Genomic DNA, 19634 nt, shown 5'->3' with positions numbered 1-19634 from the left:
CCGTAAAGGAGAAGATTCACATTCACAGAGTCCAGTTTATAGAGACTATTTTCTAGCCATTTCTGCCTAGATTAAGGCAGAATCTCAATTGAGAGATTTGAACAAATGAGCAAAATACTGGTATTTCGGGTTTTCTTTATAATGTCCCAGTGTTGAAAAATGTGAAAGAACTTAAGAAATGCTTCATGGATTCTTCATGCTAATCAAGGAAAATAAATAAACACACTGCTTCCTTTATCTGGAAAGTCCTGCTATGAAAAAATACCAGCTGAATTAAAGAGTGTGCTTGCGGGGGTACAGTCTATCACAGCCTCCCTGCCTCATCACAGACCTGCAACAGATATTTTATGGCTTGGCATTTGGGGTACAACCAAGCTAGATTCTGCGTCAAGAGATGTTGAAATCTATAATGAGAGAAATTCCTAGGGGACAATTAGAATATTATGTAACGTGTCCTGTGATAATGATGAGTTATTCTATATAAGCTTATTACACTATTTGAACATGTAAACTTTATGATTCACTTCTGAACCTAAGGACCACTTTAAGGAATATATGACTAATTCCAGTCGCTACTGTCTCAGAATATTGAACTTTCTCCATACAGAATTTAAAGAAAAACTAAGAACTCAAGAAAGGTTGTCTAACTTGGCAGTAGAACAAAATTTTGTTACCAATTATTTAACAATATTGTGATTTTGTTGAAACAAAGGAAGAGATGCACTAAATGAATAATGAATAACTTACTTGTTTTTATTTTATTAGTCTTTCAAACATCACGAGCCCATCAACAGAACACTCAGACACACATAGTAATGATTAAATTCAGCCATCTTTGATATTTTACTAACTTTCAGCCATATAAAAGCCAGTTTTCAGTCACATGAAAAACACTATTTTCAATTTTGTCATTATTAAGGTATATCTGTTAAGGTAGGAGGAGAAAACAACATTCTTTAAAGGGCTTGTGAGCCTGATTAAGAACTTTGAAATATTTAGTCATGTGGTTGGTGGGCCTCCATTTGTACTCTTGTTCCAGGCCCCAGAAATGTTAGGAGACCACCCAAAGACCCTTCTTCAGAGAGGCTGTGAGGCATAATGGAGAATCACTGAGTATGGAACAAGAAGACCCACCTTACTGGACTTATTTTCCTTCCTCGTCCATGAATCCGAGGTGACATGGCCTGCCTCCCAGCACCATTTAGAATTCCCAGGACATAGTACATGTGGAAGTGCTTCCTGACACGGAGACAACTCTCCAGGTTGTCTGGCCCAAGATCCCTGGTTTCATGCCTTACCTCCTTCGTAAGGGACACTGGCTTGCCCCAGCTGTTGACTCACTGGCAGTTCTAGGCCATCATATTTTATACCACAGCTGTCCTCTTACCCCTGGTTGACCAAAGGGTAGTCAACTGAACTATGACATAAGAGTAGACAAAGATGAGCTGGAATGGAGAATATTTCCACCTTCCATCGACCCCACCCCCTTCCCCAGGACATCCTGTGTATACGCAGCAACTCAGGAGTGCTGCTAAACTTCTGTCTACTCTGCCTGCCCTCTGGCCCCACCCCATCTCTCTAGCTCATAAATGTAGTCTCAGTTTTTTTGTGGTATGAGCTAGGAAATTGTTAGAGACTCGTCTTTTATCTAATGCAGAGAAAAACTGAGATGGCTAAATTAGATGGGTTGTTACCTACTACAATTATGAAAGAATCAAATGATCCTGACCAAATTTCGAACAAAACTTGGCCCTAGAAAATGGACTTGGTAGAAATAAAGCTCACAAAAGAGAACTTGTCATGACAGAAACTATCATCAGTGAAATCTGGTACTGACAAAAATGTGATCTATGAACCAAATTTCTAACCTAAAACTTATGTGAAAAAGAATTGGTCCCCACGAAAATAGTTTTAGTCAACTTGAAATGAAAAAGTGAAAAAATTGGAAATGGCTTAACTGGGCTTTATAGAAAATTGATCAAGGAATTAAATTGACTTAATGGAGTCCATTCCGGAAAGCCCTTTCCCAAGGAAAAGTCATCAAAGTCAGCGTACTTCCTAGTTACATCTTTATATTCAAAATGTCTCCAGTGGATTCTCTGTGGAATTTTCAGTAAGAAACAAGGAGAGGTGGTTCATGGTGGCTGCACCTGAAAGGTCACGGTGTAGAGGGGCTGGGGAGGCTGTGGGCAGGGTCTTTGTAGGTGGGCTCCTCTCTCCCTAAAAATGTACTGGAATTATATGACTACATTGGTATTATGACAAATATAATCCAGGCTGGATTCATTGTTTTCTATTCACCATTATTATTATTATTATTTTAATTAATTTATTTATTTATTTTTGGCTGTGTTGGGTCTTCGTTTCCGTGCGAGGGCTTTCTCTAGTTGCGGCAAGCGGGGGCTACTCTTCATCGTGGTGTGCAGGCCTCTCACTATCGTGGCCTCTCTTGCTCCACGGCATGTGGGATCTTCCCAGACCAGGGCTCGAACCCATGTCCCATGCATTGGCAGGCAGATTCTCAACCACTGCGCCATTAGGGAAGCCCTGGCCATTATTATATTTGTCTTTTTCTTCTGATTTTAAAATAAATTAAAATTAAAACACTTCTGTGGGCTCCTAAAAAGCATTGAGGGCCTTAGGTGCTGTGACTAATGGATAAGTTGGCCCTGGTAGGGGCCCAGGTCAAGGGTAAGCAGGAAAGTCTGAATGAACCTGGGGGTAGGGTGGGGCCGGATGGAAGGAAGAGACAAGGCTTTACCTTCATCTTCTTAATGGAAGTTGCCAGGGTGACAGCTCCCAGTCCAGCCTTCTTGCAGCTGCTCTGCTTTTCCTAAGGCCTGGTTTCTATTCACATATCTCTTTACAGCGAACGTTCCATCTCTCAAGGAGTCCTGGGTTTCTGTTCTTGCTACCTGAAGAGCCCAAGTAAACAAACAGTTCTAAGGCCCTCTACCCACACTCGTGAAGCCCCTCTCAGCAATCCACGTCAGGGTCATCCTGTCTCGGTTGAGTTGAGTTGTTTGTGTGGAGGAGAGCCGTGTGCATGTGGTGCCCCCCGCCCCCGACTCAGCTGTGCACTACTGGGGCCAAGATTGGCTTTCTCTTTAGACCCGCCCCCTAACCATTCCACCTCATCAACATTTGAGTACCTCCTGTGTGCCAGCCCCTGGGTCATAGAGCCTGGGGCAAGCATTAAACAAGAGACAGCCCTGCCCTCAAGGAACACATTCAGGGCCAGCTCAGGACAGTTTCTCAACCTCAGCACTATTGACATTTGGGCTAGATAATTTTTTGTGTGGGCAGCTGTCCTGTGCATTGTAGGATGCTCAGCAACACCCCTGGCCTCCACTCACTAGGTGCCTCCCCCAGATCATAACCATAAAAATTCCTCCAGGGCTTCCCTGGTGGCGCGGTGTTTGAGAGTCCGCCTGCCGATGCAGGGGACATGGGTTCGTGCCCTGGTTCGGGAGGATCCCACGTGCCGCGGAGCGGCTGGGCCCGTGAGCCATGGCTGCTGGGCCTGCGCGTCGGGGAGCCTGTGCTCCGCAACGGGAGAGGCCACAACAGTGAGAGGCCCGCGTACCACAAAAAAAAAAAAAAAAATTCCTCCAGACACTGCCAAATGTCTCCTAGGCGGCAGACACTGCCCTAGTGAGAACCACTGGTTTAGGCAATGGGTGTTGACAACTGAGTCAAAGGGCTCAGGGATCACAGTGTAGCTCATCGTGGGCACCCCAGAACGCCCATAGGAGCTGGAGGGGAGAGACATGCAGGGATGCAGGTCTGGCTGTCAGGGATGCTTCATGGCTGAAGTGCTGTTTTAATTCGGGTCTTGGAGCTGAGCAGAGCCCTGGAAGAACTGTCAACAACATGGAGGAGAAGAATTGAGAGAACTCTTATGACGTAAGACTGAGGAGAAACGCTTAGGCTCCAGTAGGAATGATGGGGGTTAGATAATGGGTAGCTCTCATTATCAACTGGAGGGCGGGGCATGTGTAAATACCTAGGAAATCCTTAGACAATACTTAGGTTACCCATGAGTTAAATCTAGTCTCAAGATGCATTTTGTTTGGTTCATCTACTAATAATTTATTTATTTATTTATTTATTTTTTGCAGTACGCGGGCCTCTCACTGTTGTGGCCTTTCCCGCTGCGGAGCACAGGCTCCGGACGAGCAGGCTCAGTGGCCATGGCTCACGGGCCCAGCCGCTCCGCCGCATGTGGGATCTTCCCGGACCAGGGCACGAACCCATGTCCCCTGCATTGGCAGGCGGACTCTCAACCACTGCGCCACCAGGCAAGTCCCTAATAATTTAATTTTTGACATGATTTTAAATGCTTTGTTTTAGCCACAGTCCCCACTATTCTTTATCACTCACTGACCCAATTATTCTTTTACAATTATTTCACTTGCCAGGTTTCTGAAGGCTTGTAAGTTTACATCTTTAAATATAAACAATATAGTGACTTTTCACTTGGGGGTTCATAGATACTTTCCAGATCTTTGGGTAAAATTCAGGACATCAGGAGGCTCAATAATCAGCTGAGACCATGGGGCCCAAAAATGTACCTAAAATTTTCTGGTCATTTTTCTGGTGAGAGAGTCTCTGGCTTTCATAGAGTTCTCCAAAGGGTCTGCCCTTCTCTCCTAAAAAAAGGCCTAGCTAGGTGAGGCAGAGGTCTTTGCAGGTCCCTGGAGACATTTTGTGCAATCAGCAAAGGAGAGACTCAGGGCTGACTTCTGTTCACCTTTTCCTCTTAGCCTCGGTTAATTCAGTTAGTAATTAAAAATATGAATGCACTGTGGGATCTGCTTAGAGCACAGGCAGGCGTTGCGGTGGTCACCAGAGGGCTGGGCGCATTGATTTAAGATGTCTGGGCAAACTTTGTGAACCAGAGAGAAAGCCTTCAGTTAAAGATTTCTTCCACCAATTAAGAGGCCACTTTGAAGGACACAGAGCCAGAGGCAAGACAAGAATTGCAGCTTGGAGGTGCCAGTCAGCCAGGGAGGACACGGGCGACGGTGGTGTGGTCGACAAGTGGTCTCCCTCACCCTCCTCAGCCCCCTGGCCCCAGGGCCTGCTGGCTGTGCCACCTCCCAGCAAACCACTCTCACAAAGGATCTGGTCACTCCATTTACACCAAGGTGTACATGATGAAGCAGCTTACAATTAGGTTCGCATTTTGACTGTAATCATGTTTTAGCCCAGGAGTCTCTGATTTCACGGGTAGCTTGCTGGGGGCGAGATAAGGGTGGAGGATAACTTTGGGGAAGGGTCCGTGAGGTGGGGATTGGGGGAGGGGGCAGGGGTCCTGTCCTCAGACTCAAAGCCCTTTTCCTCAACTGAGAATTGGAATTGTTCTTTGAGCTGCAAGGACAGCTGGGGCATTTCTTCTGGGTGGTTCCAGTGTGGGCTAAGACTCTCCTTCCCACTGAAAAGACAGCAGCTGTGTGTGATTTCCCTGACTTCTCTGGGTTTTCTGTTAATCCTACCTCTCTGTAGTTTTTGCTCTCAGGATCTGCTGGGCCCACCAGGCCTGGGCTGAGTTCTGAATTTCCCAAGCGGGTGGGCAGGCTGCACTGTGTGTGTGTGTGTGTGTGTGTGTGTGTGTGTGAGCGTGCTCACACACATGGGTCTGGGGCTTATCGTGACCCTGACCCATCTCCCAGAGAACTCTGTGCTGAGAACTCTGGGGAACTGGTTTGTTCTGGGGGATGGAGAAAATGAGCAGCTGTAGGGAGGCCTGCACTCTGCCATTAAAGGGGATGCCCACTCCATTTGTCCCCTAGGACCACCCTGAGGATAAACTAATGTAAGGATGCTAAAAAGTTTAATGTAGGAAAGTTCTTGAGAATTTCATTAATTCAAACTCTAATTTGGAATTTGTAATATTTTTAAATGTTTTGTTTTCATAGCAAAGAATAAAAAACGTGTGCCTCCTGAATCTGTTACTTTCGCAGATTATAGAGGGCAGGGACCCATTCTTACTCATCACTGCCTCTCCAGCTGCTGACAGGCTGCCTGGTAACCGCCCGCTGAATCCTTCCAGATGTTTCTTGTGCATTTACATACGTGTGTGTGTATTTGCACACACAAACACACTCTACTTACATCTTACTCTGTAACATACAGAGCTTTTGAAAGTCCATTATGGAAGACGGTAAACAGCAGGAGGGTGCCGGGGGGGCTGTGATGCTGGGTCATCCAAGACCTAATGTATACAGATGGTCCAGAGATGCAGAAGAAACGGGGCACATACCAAGGAGACCTGATCGCTGAAACCTCCTGTTTCCTGGATCTTCTAATCATTTAGTGGGGCAAGTATCAATTTCAGCAGATCTCATAGAGTCCATAGAGGAAATGGGCTCATTTTCCCATCTGTGGGCCAGCACTGGGGCTGAGATCTGCATCCCTACTTGAGCCCCCTGGGGTGGAGTCAGAAGCTAGTGGGTCATGGCTATTGCTTGGGGATGGTGGCTTGGAACATGGAATCTGGGGGCAGACATACCTGGCTTCCAGACCTTGGCTGTCAAATTACTGAATGACTTCTGGCGAGTCCTTTGACCTCTCCAAGTTTGTTTTTTCATCTGTGAAGTTCACATAGTACTTCCTCCCAAGACTGTCAAAAGAATTAGGAGTACATGTGGAGTCCTTTTGCCAGAGTCCGACTGTGGGCACGCAGACACTTGAGCTGCCCATATTCCCACTATTACTTGGCTTTGATTTGGGTGGGGGAGGATACCCAAAGCCTACCAGAGGAAAAGCGCTCCCAGCTGTGGCTCAGGGCAGGCACGGCATCTTCTTACCTTTGCTGTCCTGGCACCTAGCATGTGAAACGAACTGCATGACCTTGAGCAAGCTGCTTAAACAGTGTTTTGTTTTCTCATCTACCACCCGAGTCAGGCTGAGTGGTAAATGAGGTTGAGCTTGGGGGGCACCTACAATGGTGCTTATTCCCTCTCCTTATTCCTAAACAAAGATCAAGAAACACCAATCTAGGGACTTCCCTGGTGGTCCAGTGGTAAAGAATCCACCTTGCAGCGCAAGGGATGCGGGTTCAATCCCTGGCTGGGGAACTGAGATCCCATATGCCGCAGGGCAACTAAGCCCGCGCGCCGCAACTACTGAGCTCGAGCACGTCAACTAGAGCCCGTGTGCCACAAACTACAGAACCCATGCACCCTGGAGCCTGCGTGCCACAACTGGAGAGAAGCCTGCGCTCTGCAATGAAGAGCCCACGTGCCCCAACGAAAGATCCCGCATGCTGCAACTAAGACCCGACGCAGCCAAAAATAAATAAAAATAAAATAAAATAAATAATAAATAAATCTTAAAAAAAAAAAACTTTCTATCATTCTACTTTAAAAAAAGAAAAAGAAACACCAATCCAGAGCCATTGTGGGCTGTACTTTGCTGTACCCTGATACTCAAGAGTTCTGAATATTTACTGACAAGAAGCTGCCTGGGTGACACCTCCTGGTGGGTATTTCCAGATGGAGACAGTACCCTCCCTGTTGCCTGCAGGAGTTGAGAAGATGCACTCTCCTCCTCCTGATTACCTTGCCACACCATTGATGGGATTTGGGAATTAGTTTGGGGCTTCCTACTCTGTATTCGACTGAATTGCAGAGATTTAATTTCACCAGTGTTAAAAAAGGAAAGACAGAGTAACAGGCATTAAATTAAGCTCCTGCGCTTTTGCAAAGACCCCTCCCCCCCACCAGACCTCAGGGATTTACTTCCTTCTCTAGTGCCCAAAGAGATTACCACTGTAGTAGATTTTCTAAACTGAAATGGAAGAGCCATTCTTATCCCGGGGATTTCACTAGGTGCTGATGAGAACAGAGCAAAATCCCAGGAAGGCACTGGCTCTTCCAGGTGCACTAGAGGCAATGTGCGCGGGGTTGCCTAGTAATATCCTCCCTAAACCGTGTGTTTACCAGCAGTTCCTGGGCTGCTCTATTTCTGATCGTTCCCAGGACTTTCTTCTTCCTCTTTCGCTGTCCTCTTGGCTACTGCTTGATGGTTTGCTTTGCAGTCCTGTCATTTCACAAAATCTTACTTCTGGAAAAGGATTAGCAAAATGACAGTGTTGCTGCTACTTAACATTCAGGAAATGCAGCATCCACACACAAGTTACCAATCATACTTACCAGATGGTAACTGTATCTTTTCACCAGAAAGTGAGCCGCAAACATTGAAACTCATCACCAACACATTTAAATTCACATCCATTTTCAATTTGACATCCTTAATGAGTTGGTATAATGAAAATCAGTATTTTATCCCTATATTGTTAACTATTTGTAACAATAATGCTACAATAATGCAGACTTGATATTTTTAAAATGGTCATGAAACAAAATCTCACAACCTACAATTCTGATATACTCTGTATCTAAATATATTTTTCAATACTTCAGAGTTCTATATTCAGAATGGGCTAATGGAAATGGCACATGGCAGGAAGAATAAAAATCTTGCAGCTGATGCTGGTGTCTATATACTTTTTTAGCACCACTGCTTAAGCTTAGTGGTTACTTTTTGATCAACTATTTCCCTAAAAAACTTTAAGATCAACTAGTTCTTTCTTATTGGACTTGTGTTAGGAGGCAACTGAAGCCCATGGGGGTGGAGTAAGTTCCTGATGTGATAACAGCAGAGCCAGAGAGCCTTTTGCCTCCAGGGTCCCCGGTCTCGATTTCAGTCCACCTAACACTCCCTAAAGGTCTCTGAGTTTGGGCCTTAGCTGGTTGTCAATAAATTAAATGGCAACCCTAGCTGGTTTGGTTTCTGTGCACTTAATGAGGGAAGAATGGTTGCTAGTGGGCTGAATTGTGTCCCACCCAAAATACATGTTGAAGTCCTAACCACTAGGACCTCAGATTGTGACTGTATTTGGAGAGAAGACCTTTAAAGAGGTAATTAAGGTAAAATGAGGTTTCTGAATTAATGGGCCCTGATTCAATATGACTGGTTAGGACACAGACAACACACAGAGGGATGACCATGTGTGAGGACACAGCAAGAAGGCAGCATCTGCATGCCAAGGAAAGAGGCCACAGAAGAAACCAACCCAGGTGACACCTGGATTTTGGACTTTTACCCTCCAGAATTGCGAGAAAATAAATTTCCTCTATTTAAGCCACACAGTCTGTGGCTTTTTTTTTTTTTTAATGGCAACCCTAGCAAATACAGTGGTCCAGACTGAAAGAAAATGTAGAACTTACATTACACTTTTCTTTATAATAGAGACATTATGTTATTAAGTAGGGCTCACTTATCCTAAGGATACAGTGGAATCTCATGGAACCGGAGTGGAATGCCGATGGCCTCAGAAATGCATTGGAGGGACTTCCCTGGTGGCGCAGTGGTTAAGAATCCACCTGCCAATGCAGGGGACACGGGTTCGAGCCCTGGTCCGGGAAGATCTCACATGCTGTGGAGTAACTAAGCCCGTGCGGCACAACTACTGAGCCTGCGCTCTAGAGCCCACGAGACACAACTACTGAGCCCACGTGCCACAACTACTGAAGCCTGTGCACCTAGAGCCCATGCTCTGCAACAACAGAGCCAGCACAATGAGAAGCCTGCACACCGCAACAAAGACCCAATGCAGCCAAAAATAAATAAATAAATTTATTAAAAAAAAAGAAAAAGAAATGTATTGGACCCAGGTCCTGGAGCATTGTCAAGATTCTATGTTAAGGCTTCCCTGGTGGCGCAGTGGTTGAGAGTCCGCCTGCCGATGTAGGGGACGCAGGTTCGTGCCCCGGTCCGGGAGGATCCTACATGCCGCGGAGCGGCTGGGCCCATGAGCCATGGCTGCTGAGCCTGCGTGTCCGGAGCCTGTGCTCTGCAATGGGAGAGGCCACAACAGTGAGAGGCCTGCGAACCGCAAAAAAAAAAAAAAAAGATTCTGTGTTCATATCTGCTTTTCATTGTATATCTGCTTCAGTTTTGTTTTGTTTTGTTTTTTAAATCCACCCCAATTTCCACTTCCTGGGGAAGAGACTGATTGGCCCAGCGTGAGTGAGGGACTCACCCCTGGTCTAAGAGTCATGTTAGAAATGACTGTTAGAGGGAGGCAGAGTCACATGGCACACCGTGGCCATCACAGCCCTGTGGAGGGCTTCCCTGGTGGCACAGCAGTTAAGAATCCGTCTGCCAATGCAGGGCACACGGGTTCGAGCCCTGGTCCGGGAAGATCCCACATGCCGCGGAGCAACTAAGCCCGTGTGCCACAACTACTGAGCCTGCACTCTAGAGCCCGCGAGCCACAACTACTGAAGCCCGCACGCCTAGAGCCCGTGCTCTGCAACGAGAAGCCCATGCACTACAACAAAGAGTAGCCCCCGCTCGCCGCAACTAGAGAAAGCCTGCGTGCCGCAACAAAGACCCAACACAGCCAAAAATAAATAAAAATAAAATAAATTAAAAAATAGAAATAAAAAAGCCCTGTGGAGACAAAGGAGGCGTCCTCAGGAAAGGAGAGCTCACCAGACTACGGAAACAGGGTCTGTCTCCTCTCAAGGGCAATGGGGAGGCAAACATGTGATGCTCAGTGTGCTAAAGCAGAATGGCCGATGTATTAACAGTTTGGCTAAAGATAGCACAATTAAGGCAAGAGCAGTGCAAGACCTCATTCAGACCAAGGACTGCTCGCAGTCTTATGGCTGTTTCCCAACTGAGGATGAGAGAAAGAAGAGATGACAACAACGTTGATTAGCAGCCTGTCAAGGTATGTGCGCCCATCAGGTAGAAAAAGTTGATTGGTGATCAACTGGAATTCCATTATAGGAATGGTGCAGAATGTTGATAATCTAAAAAGTAATGTGCAATGAAACATAACAGGAAGCCAGACTAGTCTCTGGTTTCATACACATCAGGGAGCCTAGATCATTACCTCCTGAGAGGAAGAAGTGGGGGAGATTAAATAATGCTTTTTGTTCTGGAGAAGGTTATGTATGGGAAATACAGCAAGAACAAAACTTTCAAATAAATCGGAATCAGACAAGAGTGGTTACCTGAATTAGCATGGGAAAGGGCATCCTCACAACTGCCACAGCACCTTGCTTTTGCTCACGTTACCCCTTCTTCTTCTTCCACCTGGTACCCAGGCCTGAAGCCCCTGCTTAGGCTATCTCCTCTGTAACACCTACCCTGACTGACCACACAATTTGGCATTTTATTTTTCTGAAACTGTTTTGTGGACATTGTGTTCCCCCTATAGACTAAACCTCCTTAGGATGAAGGCCTATATGATATTCCCCACTTTGTCTTAAAGGGCCTGACACACCTTTAATGAACATTTGTTGCCTGACTAGTTGTCACCAGCTGAACAGAAAATGGTCAGAAATATGCTTGCTGGGCTCAAGTAATCTTAGAATAATCAGAGAAGAAAGAGAAACATCCAGGTATGTTCCTTTTAAGATAAAAACTTTATTTTACAATTATATAAAGCTGCTTTACATTAAGCACAATCCATTTACTTTGTATAGAAACAAAATACCTTTTCATCTGCAAAAAATCAAGTTTTGCTGTATATAAAACTAACATGTGCACATTGTGCTTAAACTGCAAAGTCTGTACAGCTTTACAAAGGACTACCCTTCAAAAGGGCATCCAGTAAACACTTTATTGCATATTTAACACATGGTCTATAACCCACATGTACAATGGAGGAGAAACAAGAAAAACAATTAAAAGGAGGATGAAAATAGCAGCTTTCAGTGAAAGTTTGCACACCAACAAAGAAAAAGGTCTGCCACATCTGTAGAGTTGTGCTTGTGTGTCATTTTTGTATTTCCTCACATACACTGGATGGTTTTTGGATGAAGCCTTTATGTACAATAACTCTGAAAGGGTCAAACCTGACCTTCATCTGGAAACTTTTGGCTGGTTTTATAACTGAAGTGGCAATAGGTTTAATTTAATATCAAAGCTAACTCAAGGTAAGTGTAAACAACTAATACCCATATTCTTGGAGCAAAGAAAAATTTAAAGAAATAAAACAAAACTTTAAAATACCTTCCCCATTCTCACAAAGCTCAGACTAAATAAACATTTTGTATGATTTAAAATCCTAGAAAACTCCACAGGTGCTTAGGAAGAAAAATGTGATGGATGGTCTTGGGCAGTGTTTCTCCACATATATCCCCCGGTTCACTTGCATCAGAATTACCTGAACACTTTTTAAAAAAATGCAGGTTATCATGCTTCACAGGCAGATTTACTGAATATCTGGAATCTGTATTTCAGTAAGCTCCCAGGTGATTCTGAGGCATTAGTTTGAGAACCACTGGTTTGTACTGACAGTGCTGCTACAGGGTCAACTCACCCTCTTCGAAAATTCTGGGATCACAGGAAAAATCGAGTTGCTGTTGCAACATGGAAGGCAGTGTGAAACCAACAGCAATGAAATAGCAATGCCATTTCTAGATCAAAATGTCTTTCTTTTTTCAGTGGAAAAAGACAGCCACATTGTTAAGGCACTGATATTTGTCACAGAAGCAGTACCATACTGTTTTCTTTGATTCCCTCAATCTGAAGTACCAGTATGCAAACACAAGGCAGAAGTCTGGACTGCTCTAAATAATAACAAATACGATGGAGTAAAAACGATTTCCAGATTGGAGAAGGTTTATTTTTGAGCCCTGAAATAAAAAAAGGAGTCCAGATATTCTTGTTGAGACATCTAATGTATAAGAACTACAAAGGTCAACATCTAGGGGGAAACCTAATAACCCACAACTGTTTTGTTGTGGGCAAAATCGACTTGTGGTCACAAAAATTGGGAGTTTAAACTTACTTTTTCATGGCCAACTTAATATTATCTTCAGTTGTAGATCTTCGTTCCTGCCCCCCTTGCCACTGATACATATATTTTGTACATAGGTATGTATGTATTGTCTAGTTTCCAAGTGGTGTTGGTAGGCTGAGTTCAATCAAGATGTAGCGTGCAGGCAGGTGCCCACCTGGCTCTTGATGTGCATTTCATACAGGTCACACACACACTGCACGGTGTTTGTCAGACTCAGTACCCTGAAAATATGGGGTCTCATATTTCCATTCTGTATAAGTTATTATATTGATTTAGTGTATTGTCATACATTAAAACAAAGACAGCAAAATCAGCCTCCCTCAATTCTGACCTACTGCCTGAAGTCTTATAGCAGACACTACCCAGGGTATGAGGGCTATGATATCTATTTATGTGAGGTATAAAACCAAAATAAAGGTCTGATTACACATGTACAGCTAATGCAGTAGCATCACTTTTACCCCATAGCTGAAATAATTTAAAGTTAAAATTGCAAGGGAAAAACACTGATGCACAAAAGGCAATAGTTTGGAAAGTTGTCGACCAAGAATGATCTAAGTAGGAAAAAAAACCCGCTATAAACCTTATAATATCTGACCCAGTAATTTTCTTTAAAGGGGAAAAAAAGTCTTAAAAAGACAGTGGTAGTGGAGTTATCAAAATTACCACCTCCTCCCCAAATTTAGGTTTATAATAAAAATTCCCAAATGTCCCCCCAACATAGAAAAAACTCTCTAGCATAGTCTGAAATGAAATACAAAATTCTAGATAGTGACAAAAAGAAACCACCACAATGGGGGTAGAGGAGGGATAGAATGATTATCAAACCTTTACTGATTGTAGATCAAGTTTCATAAAACAGATAACATTTATGTAATTTCTTGTGCAGTCAACAAGTTTCATTTTAATTGTGCTTACATTATATAACTGTGAAGCCTGAACACTGGTTGTGTTTTTAATTTACACGTTTCAAGAAAACCATAAATTCAAAATATTCTCCATATATAACAAATTGAACGAATGCAACAAATGCTCATTCACTCCCAAGAAATTAATATATAGAAAAGAAACATTTTTAAAGTTGCACACAGTCCACTATTCAGGCTACAAGTACATATTTACTGTATTACAGCACATTATTTTTTTAAAGTCTGCTTTCAACATAAACATAAATAACCACATTTTAAAAGAGCCCCATACTAAGTTTGCAGGCAAGTGCTGGACAGTTGGCCAGTAAGAGCTACTTACCATTGTCTTTCCCAAACCGAGAGGACTGGGCTATCTGTGGAACTATCTGTATAGGGTGATAAGCAAGGCCAAGTTAAACATTTTCATTCACCCATTGACTAAACACTTTTCTGCTCTAAATGCCACCTACATTTCTAAACACCCAACTCATGGAATGCAATTATCTTAGAAGACTGGTTTTAAGGATCATTTATCACTTTGATGTAATCCACAAAAACCTAGTATACAACCTTTTAAAATGTGCCTATGCTCTGCTGACAGAGAGCCCGTAGTTTTTGTGTACAGCAGAGGCTGAAATATGATTTTGGTTCTGAGCTCTAGTTGTGCTTTGCCCTGCTGCCTTTAAGGTAGCTTTTCCACCTCTTGACAAATTCTTTGAAGATTGGGGACTCATCAATGGTGCTGAGTAGCTGCAGTTGATTGATGTGGGTGGTGTGATAGTCCCAGCGGGCCAGGTTGGGGGCAATGCCAAGCATGAAGTGCCGGAGGTCATAGATGGTTCCTGAGCCAGTGTCGTACAAGGGGAGCATGGCTTTAAGGGATTCCATGCCACGCTCATACAAGGACCTCGCTTCTTTCCCGAGTTTTTCCCCTGTAGTTTCTTTTAAGTCATACAGCCCAATTAAAGAATACATAAAGCCATTTAAAACAAAAGAGCTAGGTGTGGTTGGATATTCTTCATACCAGTCATGTTTATTCATAAACACAGCTTTAACTCCATGCTGCTCTGATAGAAATTTGTAAGGGGCTGTTGCCCTTAAAGCTGAATTGAGGAATATACGGTCTTTTGTTAAGAGATAGGCCCTGACTAATGTAGAAATGGCTTGACCTTGGGCCATGGCAGAGTACCACCCTGGCTCTAAAGACTTGAACCCTTCCCCTAACTTACGGGTCACCATAATTGGCCAGCCACCTTTCTCATCCTGGTTCCTCACCAACCAATCACTGGCAGCAAAGAATGCGGCCATGTGGGCTGTGGTAGAGATGGTAATGTTGTCGAGGAAGCCTTTCCCTTTTGCAATCAACCTAACTACTTTCTTGGGCATTATTTTGGTTGGCTTGACAGCTTTTGTGTTGGAAAGACCCACTCCTTTCCGGAGGTCAGTGACCAGGTCCCTGGTAACCGTGCTCCATGAAGTTCTGGGCCCAATGCCATAGTATATGTCTCTTTCTTTAAAAGCAATTAGCTGGGTATTTGAGACATAATGTACAGTGAAGAGCTGATTCTTTTCTGTGGTCTCCAGAACCACAGACACACTTCCGTTTGTTAAGAACTTGAGGTCAAATGAAATAATAAAATCTTTTGTGTTCCCCAGTTGCAAGGATACACCATCACTGGTTTCTGTAGGGGGAAAATATACCAAAAAAGACTGGTTAGAATGGAAGCTCTTTGTATTTAAAAGTTACTTGCAATTCATCCTTGATAATCACTGACCATACAAAATTAATACTTCAATATTTTATATGTCAGATTTTTTTTTAAATTTATTTTTACTAAGTTAACCATAAACAGATGACAATTGTTGAGTCCGTGATGGCTTGTGAGCATCAGGGCAAAGCTCTTACCTTTTGGCCTGTCTAGTTTACATTAGAGGGGTTAATGGCCTTAGCAGATAGCTAAGGTACTGTGGTCAAACTGCCTTTTCTAGATCAAATACTGGCTGACCAATAATCAATGACTATCTAGTATACCCATTCTACAAAAAGAAAAAATATAGCCAAAAGCTGGCTCAGCACATAATATTACAAGAAAGATCCTAGAAGAAAAGAATGGTTAGATGTGAATTAAAAAAAAAAATTTTTTTTTTTTTTTTGGCTGTGCTGCGCAGCTTGTGCAATCTTAGCTCACCAACCAGGAATAGAACCTGGGCCACCAGCTGTGGAAGCATGGAGTCCTAACCACTGGACCACCAGGAAATTCCCTAAAAAAATTTTATTTACTTAATATTTAGTAAGTATTTACTATGTTCTAAGTGCTTTACACATATTAACTCATTTAGTCATTATAACACTTAACAAGAGTAGTGCTATTATTACTCTTACTTTATGAATGATGAACACAGACACAGAAGTTAAGTAACTTGCCTAAGGTACAAAGAGTTGAACACAGGTTGACTAGTCTGGCTGTATAATACATGCTCTGAATCACCAATCGATGTTGAAAATGATAGGTTTGTTTTCAGATATTCATTGGAATTGTGAATAAATTCTGGAAATTAAGCAATCGGCTCATGTAGTCAACAAAAAGTGAGGAATACTGGGGGAGGCTCTGGAGTTAAAACAAACAATCTTTGTTTGGATTCTCACTTCACCACTTACTAGCTTTGAGATGTTCAACAAGATAGACCTATTTGACCCTCAGTTTCTTCACGTGTTAAGTAGAAATAATATTACTTTGCAAGGTTAACTGTGAGGATTAAAAAAAAAGGATAGTGGCTTGGAACATAGTATAAAATGATGATGATGATGATGATGATGATGATGATTCTGAAGCCAATGGTTTCAGAGGCTGATAAAATAGCAGAGCTGTTTTACTTGGCAAATTGTCAAATAGGAAATTTCTCTTGCATGTCTATAGTACGATGATGGCTGACTCTCAGAAAGTTGACTTCTACCAAGAAAAGAAACTGAGCATATGAAAACCAAACAGTAGCAGCAGCAGGAAGAAGAAGAGGAAGAGGAAGAAGAAAAAAAGGAAGAAAAACAACAAAAATATATGTAGTACAAATTTTATAACATTAAAGGTAAATGTGAATATCTTGGTCTATACAGAGCTTAAATCTTTTTAAAATTTATTTAATCAATTAATTTATTTTGGCTGCGTTGGCCTTCGTTGCTGCACGTGGGCTTTCTCTAGTTGTGGTGAGCAGGGGCTACTCTCCGTTGTGGTGCACGGGCTTTTTTTTTCATTGCAGTGGCTTCTCTTGTTGTGGAGCACGGGCTCTAGGCGCGTGGGCTTCAGTAGTTGCAGCACGTGGGCTCAATAGTTGTGGCGTACGGGCTTAGTTGCTCAGTGGTATGTGGGATCTTCCCAGAACAGGGCTCGAACCCGTGTCCCCTGCATTGGCAGGCAGATTCTTAACCACTGCGCCACCAGGGAAGTCCCCAGAGCTTAAATCTTAAAAATAAATCTTAAAAATACATTCACATGTATTATACAATACATTATTGTACAATAACCTTCTGAGGCTGGTAGAGCAGGAATTACTGCTTCCATTTTAGAGATGAAGATATGGAGGCTTTGCAAGGGTAAAAGGTTTGCCCAAAGCCAAATGCTAACTAGTGGTAGAGCAGGGACTAGAAACCAGGGTTCCTGGGTCTAAGCTCAAAGACTGTGAAAAAGAAATGATATTGGAAATACCATCCTCATGAAAATAACCAGTGGAAGAATTATTTCTCTTAAACATAGCTATAGAATCAGATCTACTTTAAGGCGTCCTTGAGGAAATCTTGGGTGCTCCTTATTGGAGCAATGATTGGGAGTGTGAACTGATGATAGTGTAAACAGTGTGATTAGCTTGGACAGTATTATCACCATGTTGAGCTGATCATTTAACTCTTCCAACACTGGACTCTACCAGTGTGGATATAATTGACCCAAAGCTCTTAATTACTTCATTTGATGGAATAGACAATTATGGAAGTTGTACTGAGAATGAGAACATCTTGCTAGATGTATGATGCTTTGACTTTTAAAAAAGTGATTTCAGAAGTATATTTCTAACACAGTAAAAATCCATTTTATCTGGAGAAATGTCAACATGCAACCTCTCTCTTAGCTGGCATTTTCCTGTATCTATAGTAAATGGAATCTGATGCTCAGTACAACATACTTGATGTTTCAGGATGTTTCGCAGGATTCTGAATTGACTTATGAATTACTCAAGATTAAATTATATTCAGCAGAGGCTATCTTGAGAGGTACTTATTTTTTTATTCTTATGGTAATGCCTCATTAATCAGACAACACTGTTAACTATGGCATCCATTCTCACCACCATCTTCAGAAGTCCAAATGTAAGAAAGTTGAAGAATTATATTTTCTTCTCAGAATTCCATTCTAATTTTCACTTTATGTATACAAATCTAATGAAATGATATAGTTCGATCAATCACCTTATGTTTCAATATAACAGATTATGTAGTTCAAAGAACTCAGTAATGAATGATGTCATTTAACACCACCAGAGGGGGTTATTGAGCCACAGAGGAGAAGTGACAAAGAAGTCACAATCCCCAATTTAAATCAATCCACAATCATATGAGACAGGTCTTTTAATTCCTATCTTATAGATGTACAGAGAGGTTAAATATCCTGTCTACGTCACTCAGAAGGGTCTGAATGGTAGCAACTGGGACATGACTGTGGTTATGGCAACCACTTTGGAAATACACCAGGCAAGATTTTGAGCTCTACTGGAGAGTCCTAAGATATCTGGAGACCTGTGCTTTAAATCTACTAATAGAAAGTTTCCAGCTTCCTGCCGCTTGAAATCCATGACTACTCTCTCTGACCAGTTATTCCCAGGAGTCACTGTAAGTGTCTATTTTTGGTATATGTGGTACATATAAATGTACTTTACGCAACAAAGGATGATAAACATTTAAGAATAGTCTTTAAATCAATGTTTTCACACATAACATGAACGGTTATTAATCAACAGGTTTAGTATGTGGAGTGAGAAGAGGCCTTAATCAGAACCTCAAGGAACAGAGAGACAAGCGTCAGGCAGAAGAAGAGAAGTTCATAAGAAGCCTCAGAAGGAATGGCTACACAGAGAGGAGAAAGTGAGGTCATGGAAATGAAGTGAAGGGAGTGCTTAGGAAAGGGAAAGCTAATTTAATAAAGCAGGACAGGTATAAAGTTTTAATTCATTCAATTTTAAAATTAGGTAGAAGGAAAAAAAACATTCTTCAACAAACAAAACAATAAAAAATATGCTGCAGACCCATGTTATGGTTTTTCCCTCTAGATAATCTTATTTCCTTTCAGGGAAAAAAAATCAAGGCCAAAAAGGAAAAAGACCAACAGCATGTAGCCTCTGGTCTTCCAGAGCCTTACTTCACTTAGGCCTATGCTTTTAGGCACAAGTTCCAATTTCTTCTCATCAATGATTCTCTGAATTTATCTCCCAAGAAGACTATATCATCTAAAAAGCCTCATTTCCCATTCCTACGTTTCAATAAACGTCTCACCTTTTTGATTTCCTTTTCCTGCTCTGAGCAACAACTCCAACTAACTCTCCCTCATATACTTGTATCAAACACAACTCCAGACACATCCAAGATATCAAAACAAGCACCACATTCTGAGGTAGCACACTCCTACCAACAGAGAGTTCCAATTGTGAGTAGCTAGTGTGCCACTGGCAGAATGTCTGTCACAGACAGTTCTCTCCTCCATATGCTTAAACCCACCTTGGGAAGCAGTTTCATCTCTGGTTGCTGGCTGCAGAATGAAGGGCCAAAGTGAAGGTCCTTCACTTAGTATGAGGAGACCTATTGTTTGTATTAACCAGGGTACCCAAAAGTGCACAATGAAATCCATTGCTCTGAA

The 19634-nt window shown here is 42.6% G+C and overlaps 1 protein-coding gene across 1 annotated transcript in view; it reads right to left on the bottom strand.

Annotated features, from left to right (window-relative positions):
- Positions 1-11428: 11428 nt before the first annotated feature.
- GLCE (glucuronic acid epimerase) overlaps positions 11429-19634 on the bottom strand; it is a 118007-nt gene continuing 109801 nt past the window's right edge. Inside the window, exon 4 of the mRNA XM_081228779.1 lies at positions 11429-15419. Coding sequence (XP_081084905.1) covers positions 14395-15419 — 1025 coding nt within the window. The 3' untranslated portion in view covers positions 11429-14394. The remainder of the gene's footprint in view (positions 15420-19634) is intronic.

This window comes from Mesoplodon bidens (genome assembly GCF_964165515.1).
Source record: "Mesoplodon bidens genome assembly, chromosome: 3".
Lineage (NCBI taxonomy): Eukaryota > Metazoa > Chordata > Mammalia > Artiodactyla > Ziphiidae > Mesoplodon > Mesoplodon bidens.
This window is presented reverse-complemented; position numbering and strand designations above follow the sequence as displayed.